Source organism: Caenorhabditis remanei, chromosome X, assembly GCF_010183535.1.
Source record: "Caenorhabditis remanei strain PX506 chromosome X, whole genome shotgun sequence".
Lineage (NCBI taxonomy): Eukaryota > Metazoa > Nematoda > Chromadorea > Rhabditida > Rhabditidae > Caenorhabditis > Caenorhabditis remanei.
The window spans coordinates 1354940-1378402 of record NC_071333.1 but is presented as its reverse complement, the minus strand read 5'-3'; the positions used below and the strand labels follow the sequence as shown (position 1 = coordinate 1378402).

Genomic DNA, 23463 nt, shown 5'->3' with positions numbered 1-23463 from the left:
AACTGTGATTTACTGAAATCACCTGTCGAAAGTCAAAATCCATGCCAAAGAGACCCTGCGGGTGTCACATGGTTCAGTGCGTGAAATCCATGCCAAAGAGACACTGGGGTGTCCCTTGGTTCTGTGGAAGGCTCCCCCCCCTAGTTTAGGCACAAAAAATGGGGTTGTTTTCCTGTGAAAACAATATTATTTCATCTTCCTCACTTTTCTTCATCATCATCGACGGACTGCAAAGGGGTATTCTCGGTCTGTCCACAATTAGTCTTTTCATGACCTCTTCGTCGAACGTCGTTTGTTAGGTTGTTGGGAAACACTGTTCTAATGGAACACAACACTTCTTGTACCGAAGACAATATACAGAGCTGTTTTGCTACATAAATGCACAAATATTTTCAGACATTAACAACCTTCACAGCTTTTCAGCTCTTCATCTTCTTCTCATAACAACATAACTCAAAATACCTCCTTGGTTTGTTCCTTAGTACTTATTTCAATTTTAAGTATCTACTTCATAATTTTTTTGCAGATGATGATTGGTTTTTTCAGAAGGCAGTCGTGTTTCTCAAGAGATAATTGGTTTCATCACGAGATAATTAATTATATCAGGATATAATTGCTTTTTTCAAGATATGATTTGGTTTCTAAGAGTTTGGAAGGTAGTTGGAGACTATTTGCCAAATTTCAAGTTTGAAACGCCATGTTCCAAGTTTGAAACGCCAAATGCTCAAAAAGTGAAACATATATTTTTGAATCTTAAAAAAATCATTCATTATAATAGCAGAGGTTTTAATTTAAAGCGATTGGATTTTATAGAAATTGCAGGAATCGATGAAATTGAGCTGAAAATTGGAGTTCTCACCTTGATTTTATCCATACGAGTTGCTCTAGTGAAACCATTTCCCTCATTTCCTTGTTGACCCATTTTTACGGGTCAATTGATTAACTAGGGAAGGTCACCGAGTCAGTGTGGAGATATGGGTCGTGACCGATATCATTGGAAAGCTGAGAAAACGCTGATTCTAAAAATATATTCAGTTTTTGCCTTCGAGGTCTGGTATTCGAGAAAAACGAAGTCATAGTTTGGACCCTTAACAAGTCATTACCTTACCGACATATATAAATATCGGCAGCGTGGTGTACGTGGTAGCAGAGATGGTCAATGCACAACCACTTTTTGGTTCAATGCCGTCCGGTCACCAAGTTTTCTTGGTTTTTTGAATTTTGTTTTTTTGATCGGGAATTGGTTTTTTTTCAAAATTCTGTTCAGTTAGATAAAAAAAGTTGTAAAAACCAAAAAAACTTGGTGACCGGACGGAATTGAACCAAAAAGTGGTTATGCATTGACCATCTCTGCTACCACGTACACCACGCTGCCGATATTTTACCCATGTCGGTAAGGTAATGACTTGTTAGGGGTCCAAACTTTGACCTCGTTTTTCTCGAATACCAGGCCTCGAGGGCAAAAACTGAATATATATTTGGAATCAGCGTTTTTTCAGCTTTCCAATGATATAGGTCACGGCCCATATCTCCACAGTGACTCGGTGACCTTTCCTAGTAAGTAGATCAAATGTTGGGAAGGAGGTCAAGGTTCGGTCACTGAAGCCGCCAATGTTTTTTGTTCTTTCTTCTCTCTCTCACCGTTTCTGGTCCATGTTTTGTCCGCAGTAACCCTCAATTTTTCTCGAATTTCAGGTATTCATGCCGTAGATGTCATAAAAATGGTAAAACACCTACTCCGGACAAAACATATGTATATCAGAAATGATGACAGATAGAAAAAAGAAAAAAAGTTGGCCTATGCATATTTTTGAAGTTTTTAAACCAACCACATAGGTCACGACCCGGAACTCCATCTCAACTAGAGATCCTTCCCTAGTGAGAGAAAAACTTCGCTTCACTAGAAATACAAAATTAGAGATTTCAGAAAAAGACAATTCTTGCCAAAACGAATATATGTCAAATAAATCTTCTGTTTGGGCCATTTTTGATTACTTTTTCAATAAGATTCAATCATAACTTTTTGATCAATTGTGGTGGTTTTGAAATTTTCTATTCAAAAACATCACCAAATTAAGCTAGTTTTTTTCCCGGTTCAAATCCTTGTGTTTGCACGTTTTCCCTGTGCTGCATGGTTTTGTTCATCTTCTTTCAATTGTTCTTCTCTTTCCGTTTTTTCCTCTCATTTCTACTCTTTTTCTTGCAAATAACTTTATTTTTCAGATTCTACACATCAATAGAACGAACCACTTCAAAAATGTGAGTTTAAAATAGTTTTTGGGCGGATTTTTGAAGCAACCCAAGCTACCTGGAGTAAAGTTAACTGGAGGAACGTGAGATAGACAAAAGAACCCAACAACTGTTTTGCGTCAAAAAATGGCTCCGGGACATTTCGAAACCAGACATTTCGAAACCGGACATTTCGAAACCAGACATTTCAAAACCGGTCATTTCGAAACCGGCAAAACACGTATAAATTTTTTCAAGAAAAGAGGTAGTATTATGGTTCCGAGGGTCCGGTGTTCGACACCGGGCCTGGCAAAACTTTTTTGCATACTGTTTTTGGCTTTTTGGTACGAATCTGACAACCAGGGTTCGATCCCGACTGGTGGCAAAACCTTTTTGTTTTTTTGTTTTAGGCTTTTGGTATCAATCTGAAGACCAAGGTTCGATCCCCACTGCAGATAAAATATTTTTGCTTTTCATTTTTCGTTTTTGGTTTTAGTCTAAGGTCGAGAAAATGACGCCGGATGCTGGTAAAACCTTTGTCATTGATTTATCTTAACAATAAAAAAGCCGACATCTCAAAAATAGCAGTCGTTTTTCGATGTCGGTTTTTTGTTAAGATAAATCAATAAAAAGGTTTTACCAGCATCCGGAGTCGATACCTCGACCTTAGACTAATACCAAAAAACGAAAAATAAAAACAAAACAATTTTATCTGCAGTGGGGATCGAACCTTGGTTTACAGATTGATACCAAAAAGCTAAAAACAAAAAACAAAAAAGTTTTGCCACCAGTGGGGATCGAACTCTGGTTGTCAGATACCAAAAAGCCAAAAACGGAATGCAAAAAAGTTGGTGTCAAACCCCGGACCCCCGGAACCATAATACTTCCTCTTTTCTAGAAAAAAATGTATACGTGTTTTACCGGTTTCGAAATGTCCGGTTTCGAAATGTCTGGTTTCGAAATGTCCCGGAGCCAAAAAAATTAGGCCATTTTAATGTGTTATGGCGCAAAAAGTGAGAGTTTTCAAAAAATAGTTAAATTTTTTCCTTCACAAATAACCAAAATGCATTTTTAATGATTTCAATTTTCTAGGAATGCTAAAGGTGTTAATTTGGACAAGAAGTATATTCAACTGACTGTCGGACGTCAACTCGCCCAAGGATCGTATTCCTCCACTTTCCTGGCGACTTCAAATGCCGATCGAATTAATAATTACTCCAAAGTCGCGAAAGTCGCAATTAATAAGACGCCCAACTTCAAATACGGGATGGAATTAAAAATCCTTGGTGCACTCCAAGGAAACAAGTACTTTCCGGATTTAGTGAATAATGAAGAAACTTCGAAATATACCTACATAGGTAATTATATATTTTTTAAGGTTTGATAGTATTTTTCTTTTTTTAGTGACCAACTATGCTGGTGACAATTTGCAAACTGTGGCTGAGAGAAATGCCGATGGCCTACTTTCCAACAGGAACGGGGTGCGACTGGCTCATCAGCTGCATAACGCAGTCGATCATGTCCATATGATTGGATTTTTGCATCGAGACATCCAGTCATCGAATGTTCTGATTCAGCTCAAAAATGGGGTGAGTGTTTTTATGTTCATTAGTTTTATTACAACAGCGTCCCACTGCAAACGAGATAGTCTCGGTGAGAGATGCAGAGATTTTTCTTAGGCCAAAAAAATTCACACAGCGTTTGATATATTCTCTCTATTTCTTATGACTTATTTTGTGAACCATTACGAAAATAAAATCAAAAACAGTAAAACTTTGTGTCGCCGCTAGAAAAAACTCAGCGTCTCTCGCCAATACTCTTTCGTTTGCGGTTGATAGCAGTTGTGAAAAGAGGTGGGCTGCTTATAGAACAGTTTCAACAAATAGTTATTGTTTCAGAAAGTGGGAATGAAACTCTGTGATTTCGGTGATTCTACTGAGATCAAAGAACCATCCAGACGCTCCAGTCTCTTCACATTCAAGTTTCGTCCAATCTTCGCTCCGTATCACGAGTCGGAAGATCACCTTCACGTCGTGATCCTTCTGTTGAAACTGTTGACAAAAATCCCTGAAGTTTCGCGTCGGAAGTCCCTCTTCTCATCATCTCATGTCGTAAGTTTTTTTTTCCAGAAAATGCTCGAGTATACAATAAAATTTCAGACCAAGTTCAAACTTCCAGTTATGGATGATCAGCATGACTGGATTAAACTGAACTGGGTTCGTCTCACCGCTTGCTACTCCCAGACTTCGACCGACTTTTCATTTATTCCCGTGTTCTTGGACAATGCGATCGTCGGATTCAACAAAGAGTCGGATTTGGAGTATACAGTTGTGGACGGGCAGCTCAAATTGAATTAAAATCCAAGTCACTTGTTCCCTATTTACCCAATTTCTTCTCTAAAATCGATTTATTCTCGTCTGTCTCATTCAAATTAAATTCTATTTCTTTGCCCGGTTTTTGATTTCTTTCGATTTTATTAATGAGTACGAAAATATTTAATTATCAATTATTCCCATTTTTCCGTGGCTCAATCCTGTTTCATTTAAATATACCCAAATCTTTTTTCACCTATAGGTTCACCAAAATTTTCATATTTCTTTTTCATTCCATCATACCATCTATTCGATTCCGTGTAGGTTTCGCGCATTATCATTTATTCATTTCACTATAAATTCCTGGCTAGGACCAGATGAAAATTCATTTCTCTATTCTATCATACGTAATGATGAATAAAATCGTGTGCCATTTAAACATACCGAAAATAATTGACTTTATCAAAAGAAAATTGATTTTAACAAGAGATAATTGCTTTTTCAGGAGATAATTGGTTTTATCAAGCAATAATTTATTTTATCAGCAGATGATTGATTTCATCAGGAGATAATTGGTTTTATCGGAAGACAATATATTTTACCGGGAAATCATTGATTTTATCAAAATAAAATTAATTTTAACAGGAGATCATTGGTTTTATAACGAGAAAATTGGTTTTATCACGAGAAAATTGGTTCTCTCAGGAGATAATTCGTTATTGCAGGAGATAATAGGTTTTAGCAGAAGACAATAGGTTTCATCGGGAGATCGGCTTCATTAAAAGATAATTGAATTCAACAGGAGATAATTGGTTTTTCAGGAGATAATTGGTTTTATCAAGCAATAATTGGTTTTATCAGCAGATGATTGATTTTATCAGGAGATAATTGGTTTTTTCGGAAGACAATATATTTTATCGGGAAATCATTGATTTTATCGAAAGAAAATTGATTTTAACAGAAGAAAATTGGTTTTATTACGAGACAATTGATTTTATTACAAGAAAATTGATCGGTCACATCTCGATTTCTCGGTTATGTATTTTGTCGACTGAAAAAAAGTCATAAACTCCAGGTGCGAATCCACGTCTCTGCCTCGCATCTGGTTTTTATGAGCTGAATTTTGTGGATCTCAGGAAATAGTTATATCGGAGTTCTAGGCACTTCTTCCACATCAATATTTATTATTTTTCCGTTCAAAAGTTGAGCCGTTTGAGCTATCTCGATGAGTTTTGAAGGAAAACAAGGAAATAAGGTGACAGCAGAGTCAGGGATCATAATGCTCAGAAACTCCGGATGCGAAACACCACGTTTTGTTTTTGGTTTTTGGAAATTTTTGAGTTTTGAAAAGAAATCAAAACGTTTTTGAATAGGGTTCTCGTAAAAGACTTTTCTTGGAATTTAGATAATGTAAAACATGAATCAAATGAATAACTGAGATATGGAAACATGGAAATGAAATTACATATTGATTAGGAAACCATTGAGTCAAAGTGAAGTTTTACAAACAAGAATTCGATAAAATGAGCATCAGGATAAGAAAAGCTTTTGATTGCTCGAAAAGACCGTAGACTATACACAGTGCCCAGATACACAGATTATACACAGTGAAGGTACATAACAATCTTTTAAAAGAAACATTATTGAATTTATGATATGGTGTGGAAATGACCAGGGAGTCCAATGTGAATTCAGTTAAAATCTCCATCCTTATCATCCATGTCGTGTCCGAAAACCTACGTTCCTTATTTTTGCACTCTATCCGCTTAACCATTGAAGAGAAAGGAGAGAGAAAAGGAGAGATACATTCTGAATTTAAAACAAAGTTATTTTAGGAGGAGAAAACGACTCGACGGTTAGTTCTCTTTTTCTAATTTTAAAGACGTGGTCAATTTGTTACAAAAGAAGGGAGTTTGAGACTCAATTATAGAACAAACGGAAGAAAGTACAAAAATAATTAGATTGAACTTTGTGAAGCATTTTTGCAGAAGAAAGAGATATTTTTATTCATTGATATCAAGATTTATTATTTTTTAAATACATTTTCGCTTTTAAAATTTTCCTATCACAAAACTAAACCAATACAAAGGCGAATAAAAATGTGACACTCCGCTGTTTATTTTTGTTAGACCTAATTTTGGTTCCTCTTGATGGAAACAATCTAGAAAACAAAGAAAGGGCACCAAGATAGGATTAGGGAGCTGGAATCGGACGATAAGAGCAAAACAGCTCATGTAAGTTAAATAGTACTCTACTAGAATCTGCATTCAAAAAAAAAATTTCAGCTGCCCCATAGGGAGATTCCTGGATTGTACTTATTGAAAGAGAAGATGTTACGTTGACATTTATCGTATCAAACACTGTGTATGGATTCAAATTTTTCGTCTTTGTAAATCGTTTTCCTGATCAAAACATGGATGATAAGGATGGAGATATTAACTGAATTCACATTGGACTCCCTGGTCATTTCCACACCATACCATAAATTCAATAATGTTTCTTTTAAAAGATTGTTATGTACCTTCACTGTGTATAATCTGTGTATCTGTGCACTGTGTATAGTCTACGGTCTTTTTGAGCAATCGAAAGCTTTTCTTATCCTGATGCTCATTTTATCGAATTCTTGTTTGTAAAACTTCACTTTGACTCAATGGTTTCCTAATCAATATGTAATTTCATTTCCATGTTTCCATATCTCAGTTATTCATTTGATTCATGTTTTACATTATCTAAATTTCAAGAAAAGTCTTTTGCGAGAACCCTATTCAAAAGCGTTTCTTATTTCTTTTCAAAACTTAAAAATTTCTAAAAACCAAAAACAAAACGTGGTGTTTCGCATCCGAACTCTGCTGTCATTAATTTTCTCGTTTCCCTTCAAAACCAACCGAGATGGCTCAATCGGCTCAACTTTTGAGCGGAAAAATAATAAATATTGATGTGGAAGAAGTGCCTAGAACTCCGATATAACTATTCCCTGAGAAACACAAAAATGAGCTCATAAATACCAGATGCGAAGCACAGACGTGGAATCGCACCTGGAGTTTATGAGTTTTATTCAGTCGACGAAATAGATAACCGATCTCAGACTCCCCTGTCACGTAATTTCTGGTTTATTGCCGAAATAAATCGAGATGTGACCGATCAAGTTTTGGGCAGAAAACTAATAAATAGTAATGGGCAAGAAGAGCCCGAAACCTAAATATAACCAAATTAGTAAAACCGGCGTAACCTGAGATAATTATTCTATCCGACAAAGGAGTTTGACCACGATCCCAACCTATGTGTATAAACGTGGTTTTTTGGACTATGATAAACAAAATTTCAGTGTTTTCTTCTTTTCAAAAAATAGATATAAAAAGTATCCTATTCAAGTATTTGCAATGTCCATTCAAACAATCCAGATTACGGTGACTGTGTTGACTATCAACAAATATTCAATCTCAAGTCTTCAGAAATCAAACCTCATGACTCGTTCATCATAGGTCCGTTGCCGTAAAGATCAAAACACCGTCGTTTCCAGACAACGTTTTAGATTGGAAACGCTCCACCTCAGTTTCGCGGAGTTTCGCATCCGGCGTTTATGAGCTCTTTTGACTCTAGACGCTTCTTTCACATCAATTTTTATTGGTTTTTCGCTCAAAAATATGATCCGTCAAATCTCAATTGGTTTTCGGGAAACCAATAAAAAGTCTGGTGAGCTTTCTTTCCAAGACCACCCCTTTTCATCTTTCTTGACTTCATTCATAACTGCAATCCTGCTCCGTGGCTGGCTGAGAAAAGATTTTTGATTCCAGCGAGCCATTTTTTTCACAATTTAAGTTTTCTCTGTTATCAGACTGTTGTTAACCTAATACAACTAACAATAGTTATTCAGAAAAGTCAATCTTCTTCATTGCACAATTCGCCTATCCTTGGATTTCATTTCAGTCTCTCAAATTTGCAGAGATGGCGGGCATGAAGGCTGCTCTCTTTCGTCCCCTACAGTTGATTCTTATCTTGGCTGTTGTTGGAATCACGACTCAATACCGCACCAACATACGAATTCACGGGAATGTGACCTGCGAACGAGATCAAAGATGGTGTACCAGAATGGTCTTGATGGAGTATGATTCCTTGTGAGTTTTACTTGTTACATAGTTTTTCAATTATATTTATCTTGTTTTTTTTTAGCAAAATGCTCCATGACAAAGTTGAGGAATACGGTGTTAAGTGCACAACTGGTTCGTTTGTCCCGTATGAAATGAATGGGAAGCAAGAGGGAGATGGCCTGTTAGACGTATGTTAATTTTTCTGGTTTTTATATCTTTCACAAAGTATTGTTAGCGTAAATTATGGTTTTTCAATACCTCTACTCGAATTTACTAAATTTGACGGTTGAATGATTAGTTAAATCTCTTATCAGAGTAAAACTATAATATAAACATTTTTCAGAACTTCTACGAATTGCACATGTGGATTTTCCACTCGTGCGCGGAAAATGGAAACATTTGGAAGCAGGAACACAAGCTGAATTTGATTCCAGTTTCAACAACGTAAGCTTCAGATATATTGATACCTCAAATAATTCATATGGTTCCAGGAACGTCAACCTCCAGCAGGACTATGCAACAACCAATAAAGCCGTCGGAGTAAAATCCTTTTTCGATGATGATGAAAATATTTAGCTGAACATTTGAAGGAGAAGAAGAACCATTTTAGTTTGATAAATTCCTTTTTAGTGAAATTTTTCAAGTGCCGATAGACAAGAACAGATGATTTTATTTTAATAAAAAATCTTGTATTCCAAACATTTATCAAAAACATGGAAAGGAATGAATGTCTCAAAGTATCAAAGTACTTTGACATCAAAATGAGAAGAAAGGAGTAATAAATTAGAAATAATGGCGGTGCTAGTAAGAATTTGGAAATGGGAAAGGGATAGAAAAATATTAACATTTGCAAAAATGGCAATCCAAATGGCGGAGAATGAAGCAGAAAAAGTTATTGAGAAGGGGGGAAAGATTAATGAGGGTCATGAGTCATCCAGATGAACTTGGCAGTCTGATGAAGGAATTAAGGTTGGGAATATGAGATGCTGAAAATGAAACATGTGGCTTCAGTTCCTTGGTTTGCTGGTGGACAGTTTTGAGTAAATGTTGTGTTCCGCTGCGTCTCAATGTCGATATGCAGTCCAGTTTAATTGATTTTCCTTCCATCTGAAATTGTAAAAATATAGTATAGTCTTTCAGATTCAAAGTAGTTCACTAGATTTTGAATTTTGGAGAACTTTGGACCATACTGCAGCAAAGAACTGTTCTGATTTCTTCGATTCATTTCATCTTCATGTCTTTTTTTCGACTTATAAATGTTGGTTCTTTCTGAGAAAAAAGTACGTTGAAGATTAATTAGAAATTTAAAAAGAACTCACCTTAGCTTTGATAACGATAAGTTGGCTCCAATCCATGAACGGCATCATCTTTTCTCCCAACATTGAGTTCCACTCGACAACATTTTTCCAGTAAAGTGGACATCAATGCTTGTTCGGCAGTGACCCTCCATTTTCGACGTTGCTTCCCATTCAACTTGGGTATTTATTTCCAAATAGTGATCATCAACCAATTTTTAATTTTTTCCTTTTATCCAAAGAAGAGTTCCGATTGATTCTATCGATTTTTCCCCCTGGCCCATCCAAATTGAACTTCTTCACCTCTTTCTTTTATTTTGAATCGGTACATCAATTCTTCTGTTGCAATGGTAAATGCCAATAGCTTGTTGGACTAGCTGAGCCATCCAGGTTGAACTTGTCCCAATAATGCTCGAGGCATTATTTTTACAACGTTGGTAGTAAATTTTGATCGCCTGGTTTATTGCATCGTTCCACGAAAACGACGAAGGTACACGCCACCTCTGGCCTATCCAGCTTGAATTTTATCACAGTTTTCTTCCATTTCGAATTGATACATCAATTATTCGGTCGACGATGATAAATATCAACCGCTTGGGCGACTAGAAGGTAGATGTCCAATTCATCTTCCACGAAGACGACGAAGGTAGACGCTCACATCATCCAAAGAAGAGAAGATTGTTGATCCGAGATCGTTCTGCACCCACGTTTACAGAGATTCCTTCCTTTTTTCCTTCCTCTCATTTTAGCAGTATTTTATCCTCTGGTCCGTCCAAGTTGAATTTCTGAAAACAAATTATCACACAATGTTTTTTTCCACCTCGAAACAAAACCTATCACTTCAATTTCTGCTTGCGACAGATTCTATCACAAAGGCGGCAATGGTAAATGTTGCTGATGTCCACAATCGTCCAAAATCCAAACACTTTTTTCATAACCTGAAAAGTCGATAAAAGTTAACTACTCACAGAATATTATATAATCGATGAAGTGGGAGAAGGTTTTAAGCCAAATGTTGTGAGGAAAATAATTGCAAATGAGATATGCTCATTTTTGACCAATTCAACAGTGACATTTGGAAAAAAATCGTGGAAAATGCAAAAACGACTGAAAATCGGGAAATCGAGCCACAACAACGACAAACGGATTATTTTGGATAGGAACTGATTGTAAAAATGTTGAAATTAAATTTGTCTTTATTTTTGAACGACGGTGAAATTTCGCGGAAAAATTATTTAAAAAATCGATGAAAGTGCGAAAATGACTGAAAATCGAGAAAATCAGAGCTAAATTGACGACAAACGAAAATTGTGTGTCGGAAAATATAGCTTTTTACGCCAGAGTAATTGAATTTGTTTGTTAGTTTCTCCGATTTATGTCAGTTCTCCCGCAATTTTGCCAGTTTTCCGAACATCGCGGGTTCACTTTCAGTATTCACCCCCAGACCCCGTGGGTAGTTTCTTAATATTGATTTAGTTTTATTTTCTTTATAAATATGATATCAGTTATCCATGGTTCCGTCCGGGCATTCTTTTTTTTCTTTTTTCCTAACGTTTTCTGTTTTTTCACTTTAATTCTATTCGTCCAATTTTTAAATCCTCTCGCTAGCTGTATCGTCGTGTTCCTAATTCAAAAAGTTCCTTGCTTTCTAGGAAAGGTCTTTTCCGCTAAAACTCGTTTTCGCTATTTGTGCTGCGTTCTACTGCCTTTTAAACTCAAATTCTCTGCTTCTTTCGTTTTTCTTCTCATCATTCTTGTTTCTTTCCAAAATCTCTTACAACATCTTCATTTTTCAGAACCGACGCCAGTGGATCTCGAAAACTTGGAAGAAAAAAGCCATGATGAGTGTATACTACAATCACTCTTTTTTTTTTTTCAAGTCGGAGTTCCTCTTACGAGAGGTCTTCGCACGCGTGTCCATAGGAACCACTCCGGATCAGTGGCTAGTCTACTGTTTCATGCGTTTAGGATGCAAAAGAGTTGAAACTAAAATTTTTAGGTTTTTGAGCCGCCTCAGCGGTGATTGTTGACGGGAAAAAGCGAAAAATTGTAAAAAAAAAAGAAGCAAAAATGACTGAAAATCGTGCGTAAAAATTGAGCCGAATTACCGATAAATGTGAATTTTTTTGAGTGAATTGGCTAAAAAAAAACTTCAAAACTATGATGTTTTGTTTTAAACCTAATCGACAGTAAGATTTGGCCAAAAAAAACGCGAAAAATTGATGAAAATGCTATTAACTCGGCACAGTTCAACTGCGCTCCACCGAAATGCCCTTGAAAAATGTCTCGTTTCCTCTGCGCATCTCATATTTGCACGGAATTCTCTTCGGTTTCGGTAGAGCGCGGTTGTAAGAAGCGTTTCGTCCTATTAAAAGAAAGCTCCAAACCAAACTGCTCCTCGGCAGAGCGCACTTGCAAACCTTCTCAATTTTTCTTTATTTTTTCAGTTATTTTTTCCTACACCTTTTTTTTAAGTTTTTCAGCATGATTTTCTCTCATTTTTTGAGTGAAATAATGCTGAAAAACGATGAAAATGAACAAACAAAGAAATTTTTTTTTCCGCAAAGGCATTTTCCTCATATGCACATCTTTTTAGAAATATGTTTGTGTTTCGAGTTGTAGGTTGAAATGATTGAAAAATGTAACGTTAAAATTAGAGAAAAAAGAAATGTGCAATAGGTCGGCGGAGGAAGAATTTCGAGATTATGAAAAATAGAAAAAAAATCAATTATTTGATTATTAAAAATTGAGATCATTTGGTGGAACCTCGGCGACCCTAAAAACCGCAGAATGCGGGCGGTCCTATGAGAGTTTTCAGAGCGTCACTATTTCACCCGACCAATCAGATTTTCATCTTAACATTCAGATTTGTGCAACGAAATGCTACTTTCTCCTAACTAGCTTCACAAACCGTTACCAATAATCACTCTCAACGAACTGAAATACTGAATACCCCACACATATATTTTATTTGGAAACATTTTTTTCAAATCTCGTAGCGCACTGATGGTTCCACGTAACAATTGCACTCTGGGTCTTCCAACCTGAATGACATTAACTGTGGAGGCGGGCCTTAAATGCGGTCGGAGACAGACCCGCTCCGGATAAAATCTTCCCTGACTGGTTAAAATGTGAGAATAACGGCTATAAGTGTGAGGATGAGCAATGCGACAACAGAACACAAGTTTTAACACAAAGATCCATTTATTACGAAAGATTTAGATAATTTTAAGAGAGATAATTTTATATTTAGGAAAAGCGTCCTGCTGGATGTGCCGCGGGTCCAATAGTTGACAAATGAGCGGTCACAACCGCGGATAGCTTGACTTGGCCTAAAGGGCCCAAAAAGGTGGAGTTTTAGGAATTTCCTAGCGTCAGTTCGCGCTAAAATGGCTGGAAAAAGTCCTGGAAAATTAAAAGGATCTATTTCGCCGGAAAACTCTCTCTCTCTCACGCATTCTACCCAAAAAGTAGGAGAACGGACCTCTCTCGTTGGACGAGATTGGGATTGCGATGCGCGGTCGACCGCTACGCGGACACGCGTCGCGTCCGCCGGCAACGAGATAGTGTTGATGCGGAGGAGAGTAGATGAGCGATAGAGCGTGTTTACTGACAAGAGGGAATTAAGAGCGGTAATTTGAATTATAATTATTTGAGTATTCCTGATAACAGGAGATTGAAAAGAGATAAATAAAGTGAATTAGTGAACAGATTGGAACAATATTGAAATAAGATATTAGTAAGGCGATGATGAGCCTAGTTTTGCGGGGAAAACCATGTGGGGCTCATCATTCAGCCTTTCAGTTGTCGACAATTTTGTCTTTGGGGAAATAGTTGACAACATTAACTGACTGAAAATATTTCCGTTTATTGTGGTCGGAATAGTTTCGGAATAAAAAACTTTTATTGAAATAAAATCATCTGTTCTTGTCTATCGGCACTTAAAAAAATGTCACTATCAAAAAGAAATTTATCAAACTAAAATGATTCTTCGTCTACTTCAGCTAAATATTTTCATCTTCATCGAAAAAAGATTTTACGCTGATGGCTTTATTGGTCGTTGCATAGTCTTGCTGGAGGTTGACGTTCCTGGAATCATACGAATTTTTCGAGGTATCAATATATCTGAAGCTTACGTTGTTGAAACTGGAATCAAGTTCAGCTTGTGTTCCTGCTTCCAAATGTTTCCATTTTCCGCGCACGAGTGGAAAATCCACATGTGCAATTCGTAGAAGTTCTGAAAAATGTTTATATTATAGTTTTACTCTTATAAGGCTTTTGACTAATCATTCAACCGTCAAATTTAGTAAATTCGAGTAGATGTATTGAAAAACCATAATTTACGCTAACAATACTTAGTGAAAAATATAAAAATCGGAAAAAAAGTTAACATACATCTAAAAGGCCATCTCCTTCTTGCTTCCCATTCATTTCATACGGGACAAACGAGCCAGTTGTGCACTTAACACCGTATTCCTCAACTTTATCATGGAGCATTTTGCTGAAAAACAAGATAAATATGATTTAAAAACTATGTAACAAGTAAAACTCACAAGGAATCATACTCCATTAAAACCATTCTGGTACACCATCTTTGATCTCGTTCGCAGGTCACATTCCCGTGAATGCGTATGTTGGTGCGGTATTGAGTCGTGATTCCAATAACAGCCAAGACGAGAAGCAACTGTAAAGGACGAAGGAGAGCAGCCCTCATATCTGCCATCTCCACAAATTTGAGAGACTGGAATGAAATCCAAGGATAGGTGAATTGTGAAATAAAGAAGTTTGACTTTTCTGAATAACTATTATGAGTTTGATCAGATTATTGTAAGTTTAATATGAAAGAGTGTGGGTAAAGATAAAACTTAAATTGAAAAAAAGGCTCGCTGGAATCAAAAATCTTTTCTCAGCCAGCCACGGAGCAGGATTGCTTTTATGAATGAAGTCGAGAAAGATGAAAAGGGGCGGTCTTGAGAAGAAAGCCCACCAGACTTTTTATTGGTTTCCAGAAAACCAATTGAGATTTGACGGATCATATTTTTGAGCGAAAAACCAATAAAAATTTATGTGAAAGAAGCGTTTAGAGTTAGGAGAGCTCATAAACACCGGATGCGAAACTCCGCGAAACTGAGGTGAAGCGTTTCCAATCGAAAAAAAACGTCTGGAACAGAAGGTGTTTTGTTCTTTACGGCAACGGACCTATGATGATGTTGTGATTTCTGGAGACTTGAGTCAGAATGATTGTGGATAGTGACTGTTATCTGGAGTTGGTTTGTTATTTCTAGAATCTTATGAACCAAAATTTGATTGAGGCAAAGAATATGAAACTAGTCACAAATCAGTACTTCAATAAAGTTCAGTCGCAGGGTTTTCAACAAATATTTTTTTGATGTTTCATTGAATATCGCAAATACACTAATTGGAGACTTTTCATATGTATATATTTTTTAATAAGAACACTGAAATTTCGTTAATCATAGTCCGGATTATGAAATATCTGGTACCTACAAATGAGAAAATATTGATTAGGTGTATTCATATCATTAAACTGCTTTTAAGCATTTATTTTCAAGTGATTTAAAATATAACTTCAAACATTTTTCCAAATTGATCATAATAAAATTTCTACACGAATTGTATTTCAACACCCCTTCTTAAGTTCTCATGACAGTATCAATAATCAAACCGTTTGGAACTGAAAACTCTGAAAAACTTTGAAAAAAAAACTCACATCTGGAGTTTATGTGCTCGATTTCGAGGATTTTGAAAAACTGTTATTGCGCGGTTCTAGGCATTTCTTCCACATCAATATTTATTACTTTTACGCTCGAAAATCGAGCCGTCACACCAGAACTGAAGGAAGCTCATAAAGTCCAGGTGCAATACCACGTCTGTGCTTCGCATCTGGCGTTAATGTGTCCGAGTTTGAGGATCTTTGGAAATAGTTATATCGGGGTTCTAAGCACTGTTTCCACATTGATATTCATTTTTTCACCGCTCGAAAAATTGGTTTTTCGAGTGACGGAATAATACGTGACAGCAGAGTCTGGGATCATGATTTGGATATTTATTTGAATTCAGAAGAAAAAAACAAAAAAAACAAAACAAATTGATGTGGAACGAATGCCTAGAACTCCGCGATAACAGTTTTTTGAAATCCTCGAATTCGAGCACATAAACTCCAGATGTGAGTTTTTTTCAAAGTTTTTCAGAGTTTTCAGTTCCAAACGGTTTGATTATTGATACTGTCATGAGAACTTAAGAAGGGATGTTGAAATACAATTCGTGTAGAAATTTTATTATGATCAATTTGGAAAAATGTTTGAAGTTATATTTTGAATCATTTGAAAATAAATGCTTAAAAGCAGTTAAATAATATAAATACATCTAATCAACATTTTCTCATTTGATGTGGTAAATGAGATCAAACTTTATTCCCGATTGGAAATCAAGTTCTTATTTCCAGAAACTAATCACACGTCATCATGGACAAACTGGTATGACTCACAGTTGTATTAAACCTAACAAAAAACTACATCTACAGAAACATACTGGCGGAAAGTTATTAATTAATATTGAAAACAATGCCGACAAAAAAGAAAGCCAATGAAATATTCCACCTTCGCATTCCTTTCTTTTTGTTTGTTCTTTGTATATAAGTGGAACTGGTGATGGGGATTTTCATACTCCAGTCAGCATGTTCTGGCCAATATTCTCCATTCTGGTTGTTTCGGCATTTTCCTTGCCGTTATCACCAGTAACATTTCCATCTCAAGAAACTCCGGTGGATCCAACTACAACGGTCCTATTCCCGACCATTTACATAACTTCTAAGTCTCCAAACACAACCGGCGGATTCACATTACCTCGAGTAACTTCTGAGCATCCAACCACAACCGAACCATTCTCGAGAACAACTGAGCTCACAACCATAACCACATACACAACCCCAGAACCTTATGAGAGTTCAACCACCCCCTTCCAACTCCCGACGACCCAAGGACCTGCTGGAATTCCAATTAACCTCATCCCACCAGTTCCAAGACAACCTGGAATTCCAACCGCCCCAGAACAACCTGGAACTCCAACCAATTCCTTCTCACCATCCAAATGCCCAGGACAAGCTGGAATTCCAATTAACCTCATCCCACCAGTTCCAAGACAACTTGTAACTCCACCCGCTCCAGGACAACCTGGGATTCCAACCAATCCCTTCCCATCATCAACATGCCCAGGACAACCTGGAATCCCAACGAGCCCAGGACAAGCACCCGTCCCCCAAGGACCTTTTGAGATTCCAAACACTTCAATCTCTTCAATTTCTTCTCCTAGTGAAAAATGCCTGTTTTCTGTAATGGTTTCACCAGCTCCAAATTCTTCGGAAGTTGCTCGATTTCTAGAAGCCGTTCTGGACTTTTACCAACTAGAGACTGTAAGTGTTTGAAATGTAACTATTTATGTTATAAATGTCTTTAATTCTGTTTCAGATTCCGGCCCAACAACGATGCCGTGCTGTCAACCACAATGATATAATAGACATTACATTGAAGTTTACAAAAGATCCATGCTACCCCCCCTGATGCCCAACAACTTGTTGATGTATGTTTTGCACTGGCAACAATGAATAATAATAATAATTAACAGAAGTTGAACGATGCCAGAAAAACTATTAATTGCGACAACTGATTTCAAGGCCTGTCTTTCGCCTACAGTTGGATTCATAAATAATCTCTTGTTTCTGACGATTGATAAAGAAAATATGTTCGGATATATGTTTCCTTATTTCACACGTTCAATCTCGACAAAAAACGTGCGCTGACGGCACAGCATTGGGTACGCGAGGGAGAGTGCATTTGAAAGGTGTGCCTAGTGGAAAGAAGAATAATGTTGGGGACAGGACTCGGATTCAGGCAGCTGGCCGCACATTGGGTGAACGGCGTCTAGATTAGACGTATGCTGGCAGAAAAGCGCGGCAGCAGAACTCAAAAGGTGTCAGTAAAATGAAAAAGTCTTGTGTGGTGTATTCAGAATGCTTGAAGTTTTTTGTGGTTACTACATTTGCGAATTCTCGACCCGGTCCGGATTCCAAAAATGTACACATCAAAATTTTAACATTTTTTGAAAATCCCATCAAAAATAGGTTTACATTGGATATTTGATCGAAATTTGATAACATAGTCAAAAATTAAACTTTGCAAAACATTCGAAGTGTTCAATTTTCCAATTTTTGTACTGAAATGCGGGCCGGCGAAAAAATCAAATAAAATCAAATCGAGATTTTTAATCAGGTAATAAATGAAATAATTTACTTTCAAAAAAATAGAATAAACAAATTATTAGAATGCTGTTAAAATGATTGGGATTGGATACAAAAAAGCGAAATTTGGTGCATATTGTCAGAAAAATAAAAGAAAACAATCATGATTCAATAGAAAGTGTTATCAACGGTCACGCTGATTACCTCAAAGAGAGGTCTGGTGTGGTCATATCGGAACAACTCTTCGTAATCTTCTCGCAACTTGATCTTCATACTCAATTTCACCTCTCCGTGCTTGAATAACAGTTGCTGAAAAGTCTCAAATGATTTTAAACAACATCATTTTTCCTAAAAACTTACATTGCGGATTGAAAGTCGGAGAGCTTCAGAGAACAAGATGAGATTCAAACACTTGTCTTCGAAGTATTCGTTATATAATGCTCCATAATCAAGGGTAGTGTGGAGCAGGAACTGAAATGGTAATTTTCTATGAATAATCCAAGAAATAAGAATATTGTGTAACTTACAACAACTTGACTTTCAATTATCTCCGTTCCTCTTAATGAACGAACCCGGTGTGGATCTTTGGTGGTGGCAGCATCGATGGTGTAGGGCTAGAAATTAGAAAACAAATGATTTAGGAGAAAATGTGTCTCAAACTCACTGCACCACCATTATTCTTTCTTCTGGGGTCGTTGACACGGAAATGGTACCATTTTCCCAACTGAAAAAAAAACTAATAAGAAGTGATTTTGTTTTTTCCAACTTACTTTGGTTTTCTTGTTTCCGCTCTTGTTAATGGCTCGGATGAGTCCGAGCGTGGGGGAGAAGAGGAGATTGAAGGAGCTAATTGTGGAATTTCGCTCTTTTCTTTTTTCGGAGTATGTAATGTTCTCTCTGATTACGACTCCATCAAAATATCGTGATTTGTCGACTATCTTACAATGGTGAGGGATCTGAAATAAATATATGTTTCTAACTGAAATTACCTAGAAATCAAACTTTCCAGAAAATGGGGAGCTTTCTTTTGTAACAAAAAATTACAAAAAAACTCACGATATTTGCGACGACGTATTTTTTCTTGTGAAGCTCTTTTCGCAACCTGTAGAGCTCATCATCCTTTTCCTCTAACATCTGGTTCTTTTCAAGAACAAGCAGATTGTCTTCCTCTCCTGGTGTCTTTTTCATTTTCTTCAAGTCCTCACATTCCTTTCTGAGGTTGTCGCATCTTTTACTGGTGGTTTTTACGTCGTTATTTCTAATTTCTAATACATTATTCAACCGGTTCACTGTTTTTCTCAATTTTTCGATCTCTTTCAATTTCTCCTCCAAGTTGCATCCACATTCATTGCCAGCTCCAGAATTTTTTTGTTGAAATGATGACATGATCGCTCTGAAAAATAAAAAATACTGAGAGGGAAGCGTGGATGATTTAGAGAATGAGCAGTAGCGAATTTTTATCGGCAACTTATTTATACAGTTCTGGTCAAAATATTATGGAGTTTGGCTAACTAATTGTCTCATAAAGAAGATTTTTATTGAATCATACAGATCAAAAACAGAGCTCAACTTTTGTAGTTGACAATTTCTTTGTATTAGTTCTTCCTAGTAAGTAAGGTGTCGACAAAGTAATTTATCCCTCGAATCGACCGATTTTAGTACAAACAGTGTGATTTTGTCGTCTTAAAACAACCATAACTCTTTAGGGAGGGATTGTACAAAAAAGTTGTCGACTACAAAAATGTGGCTCTACTTTTGATCTGAAACCTATTGGATTTGACAATCAAAATTGTCACAGCGAACTCTCAAAATGGGACAATTTCAACTAAAAACGGCCAAAGTCCATAACCTTGTGACCGGTCTCTATGACGATATGAAAAGAATAGGAGGCAAAAAAAAAAAAGAAAAACCATTAGCTGCCCCGGCTGGAGAAATGAGGGAGGAACAGATGGGTGTTCAAAAAGGGGAAAGGGTAAATGGCAAAAAGAGGAGAAGTACGAGGAGAGAAAGGAGAATATATCTATCTTCTTCTTCTTTTTTTTTCTCTGTTCGAGTAATAAATAGAAAATTTTGGAAAAAAACGGAAAAGAGAGGGCATGAATAAAAAGATTGAAAGAGGGAAAAAAGAGAGTGACGTGTCATGGTCAAAGGGGGAAGTATACTTTTCATGGTGAATACTGATTGTCCCATCAACTAGATTTTTAGTTAATCATAAAGACTAAAAGTGGAATTTCATTTTTGTAGTTGACAACTTTTTCGTACAAGCACTCCCTAAATAGTTATGGTCATGGTAAGAAAACAGCCCCAAAGTCGCAATGTTTGCACCACAATTCGTCGATTTGAAGGAGAAATTACTTTGTACATAACTCTCGAGGTAAGAACAAAAATATTGTCAACTACAAAAATAAAACTCTATTTTTAATCTTTTTGATTCATTTAAAATCTGGTTCATGGGTCAATCAGTATTATTTTGAGCTGCCCTCAAGAATTACTTATCGACAAAGGAATTTCTCCCTTAAATCGACCGATTTTAGTACAAATAGTGTGATTTTTGAGCTGTCGTCTTAAAATGACCACAATTTTCTAGAAAGTGCTAGAACAGTAAAGTCGTCAACTACAAAAATAGAGATTTACTATTTATCTATATGATTCATTAAAAACCTATTAGAAGTGACATTCAGAATTACTATGACACACTCTCAAAGTTGGACGATTTCAAGAGAAACTGCGTCGATAAGCTTTTGACCGGTACTGTATCTAATACATATAAGGTCACTATTATGTACAAAAACGAGCATAAAAAGAAATAATAAATGTTCATGAATATGTAGTAATAAAAAATGAAGAAAAAAAGAGCGAGTATCGTGAGGAAAAAGAGACACACAATGAAAGTTGGGATAGAAGACAAACTGAAGAGTAGGTACAGAAAATGACAGCTTTTTGCATTATACTGTGGGTAAAGAGCTGGAGAAAAAGTGAAAAAAGTGAGGAAACTTAAACAAGTCAGGTGTCCTTCTGGAACAAAAGCAAGCAAGAGATAGTGGTTAATCCCTTAGATCGCGCGGTGAGATTGTCATATGAACCGTATAATTGTTACAGACAAAATGAGACTGAAGGGGAAGTAGAATGTCATTGTGAAGAGTGTGCTCAAAAGAATATTCACAAAAAAATGAATAAGAAGAATGAAGATTATTCATGACAAAAATAACGGTCCCGTTTTTTCTTTTCGGTCAGTTCAAATAGGTATAACATTTTCAAAATAATGTTATCCGTCGACTATCTGAGTCGAAATATAGGACAAAGGTACCTAGTAAGTAGATATAGGACAAAGGTACCTAGTAACAAAAGGTGAAACATCAAATCGGAAAAGGTGGAACAAGCATAGAAAACGAAATAGCGGGTTTGTCAATTTATGCAAAAACTAACAGTGGTTATGTTAAATAGCTTTTTCATATACAATTACATATTCTTCTGCCTTTTTTTTTCAAACACCGCTAGGTTAAGAAAGATGTAAAATTATGAAGAGATTAGTCTCTAACATAGCTCCTTTCGAAGACTGAATGTTAAAAAAAAAAATGGCCATCCAAATGGCCATCATCAGGACCAGGTACATTACATTAAATCAAGGATAAATGAAGCATTGTGAAGCATTTTCATAGTAAACATCAAACATTAAATATGAGAAAAAGACACGGAAAACAAATTGGCATTATCGGCAATGAGTGAGATCTCAACGGAATGCGGGTGAGGTAATGGAAGTTTTCCTGACGATGACCATGTGGCCGAAACGTTGACTAATAAAATACTGTGCTCAAAAATTATTTCACAAGACAGGTCGAAAGAAACTTCCATTAACATACTTACAATGAACCCATAATAGCAAGAAGAAAAACTAGCTGCAAAGCTAAAAGATCAGAAAATTATAAAAAATATCAGAAAACATATGCACAACAAAGTATTTATCTCAAGAATTCTTTTACCGATGTATATTATTATGACTCCAACTGGAAAATTCTCAAAAATACATTGAAAAATGATTCGCCCAATGAGCATTGTGAGCGTATTCAGAAACTAGATAAAAATAAGCAAACTGCACGCATATAGAGGATTAAATGTGCATGGGTCAGTGCAAATTAGAGAAACCAAGATAATGAGGAGGTATCTAGGAGCTGTTACGTGCATGGGCAGCTTATAATGGAAAAGAGGATGATTGTCTTCCAAACAGGCGGACGGATTAGTTATTTGCGGAGTGTATGTTCTCAGATTTGCCGATCCAGTCGGCATGCAAGAGAAGAATGACAGATGTTCGTCATCTGGACGACAAGGTATTTAATTGGGATCATTTATAATTATTGCGATACACATCTACATAGAACCTCAAAAATGAGATAACAAAAGTAGATGAGAAAGAGGGAAAAGGTGGCCCTGCAGCAACTGTTCATGTCGTCGTCCGTAAATCTTTTTTCAACTGATTGTGAGGTTCGCCATTCAAAAGGTACTCTGCTGATAAGATAGAAAGAAACGGCTGCTGCACAGAATGCTCGAAAGAAAAAATAAGTATGTATTGCCCCCGCTGCTTAGTGAAAAAAGAATAACGCGGATGCTTTCAGTATTCAAATTATTTTATTGTCGGGACTGTTTCTCCAAACAGTTTTGATCTTAAAAAACAAAAAAGACAATTTTTCGCAAACAACGAAAGTACACAACGCTTGTGATATGAAACGATAGTTAATACAAATAATTATAACGAAAAATCTCTGTCATTTAAGACGTTCCTAGATCCTGGTCGCTCTTCGATATCTCTCAATTGTTTGGAGCACACATATTCTGAAAAAGTACACTTCAGTGAAGAGGAATCAATCTGGAAAAAAGCAATGTATCTTAGTGACTGAAACATGGAAGACAGTGATAATGAAAATAAGCGAGCTAATACCATCAAATGTATTTTCAATGAAAAAAGTGCACCAAACCTTTTTCTTTCAGAAGGAAGCACTCATCGACCGAACGAGTGAAACTACTTGTGTTAGATTGAGCAAAAGCAAACAATTGCTTACCAAAAATTATACTTTCAAAAGAATAGGCCGAGAATGTAAGCTGGAGAAAAAACCCGAGCAAAAAAAATTGATTTCGAGGACAATGTGTGTCAAAAAAGTCCCAAATTACAAGTCCTCCCACCTTTTTTTAAAAGAATTTTTTCAAAACGGCAACTGTCCGATGTAATATGACTTGAAAACTTTTTTGGTCAACAACATAATGATGATACAAAAGGGAAAAATCGAAAG

At 36.4% G+C, this 23463-nt stretch overlaps 4 protein-coding genes across 4 annotated transcripts; 2 read left to right on the top strand and 2 right to left on the bottom strand.

Moving 5' to 3' along the window:
• Positions 1-1387: 1387 nt before the first annotated feature.
• GCK72_022329 (uncharacterized protein) lies at positions 1388-4586 on the top strand (the record flags this gene model as incomplete). The annotated part of the gene is made up of 6 exons (XM_053734761.1): positions 1388-1398; positions 2224-2259; positions 3322-3587; positions 3634-3818; positions 4128-4340; positions 4389-4586. 6 exons carry the CDS (start codon positions 1388-1390, stop codon positions 4584-4586), a joined length of 909 nt encoding a protein of 302 aa, XP_053578327.1.
• A 3900-nt stretch (positions 4587-8486) lies between these two features.
• Positions 8487-9205, top strand: GCK72_022328 (uncharacterized protein; the record flags this gene model as incomplete). The annotated part of the gene is made up of 4 exons (XM_003090529.2): positions 8487-8656; positions 8712-8817; positions 8973-9073; positions 9121-9205. The coding sequence occupies 4 exons, from the start codon at positions 8487-8489 to the stop codon at positions 9203-9205; spliced, it is 462 nt and encodes a 153-aa protein (XP_003090577.2).
• Positions 9206-13928: 4723 nt separating this feature from the next.
• GCK72_022327 (uncharacterized protein) lies at positions 13929-14647 on the bottom strand (the record flags this gene model as incomplete). Its single annotated transcript, XM_003090531.2, has 4 exons — positions 13929-14013; positions 14061-14161; positions 14320-14425; positions 14478-14647. The coding sequence occupies 4 exons, from the start codon at positions 14645-14647 to the stop codon at positions 13929-13931; spliced, it is 462 nt and encodes a 153-aa protein (XP_003090579.2).
• Positions 14648-18349: 3702 nt separating this feature from the next.
• GCK72_022326 (uncharacterized protein) lies at positions 18350-19567 on the bottom strand (the record flags this gene model as incomplete). Its single annotated transcript, XM_003106892.2, has 6 exons — positions 18350-18490; positions 18542-18652; positions 18709-18795; positions 18846-18905; positions 18952-19137; positions 19238-19567. 6 exons carry the CDS (start codon positions 19565-19567, stop codon positions 18350-18352), a joined length of 915 nt encoding a protein of 304 aa, XP_003106940.2.
• Positions 19568-23463: the final 3896 nt, after the last annotated feature.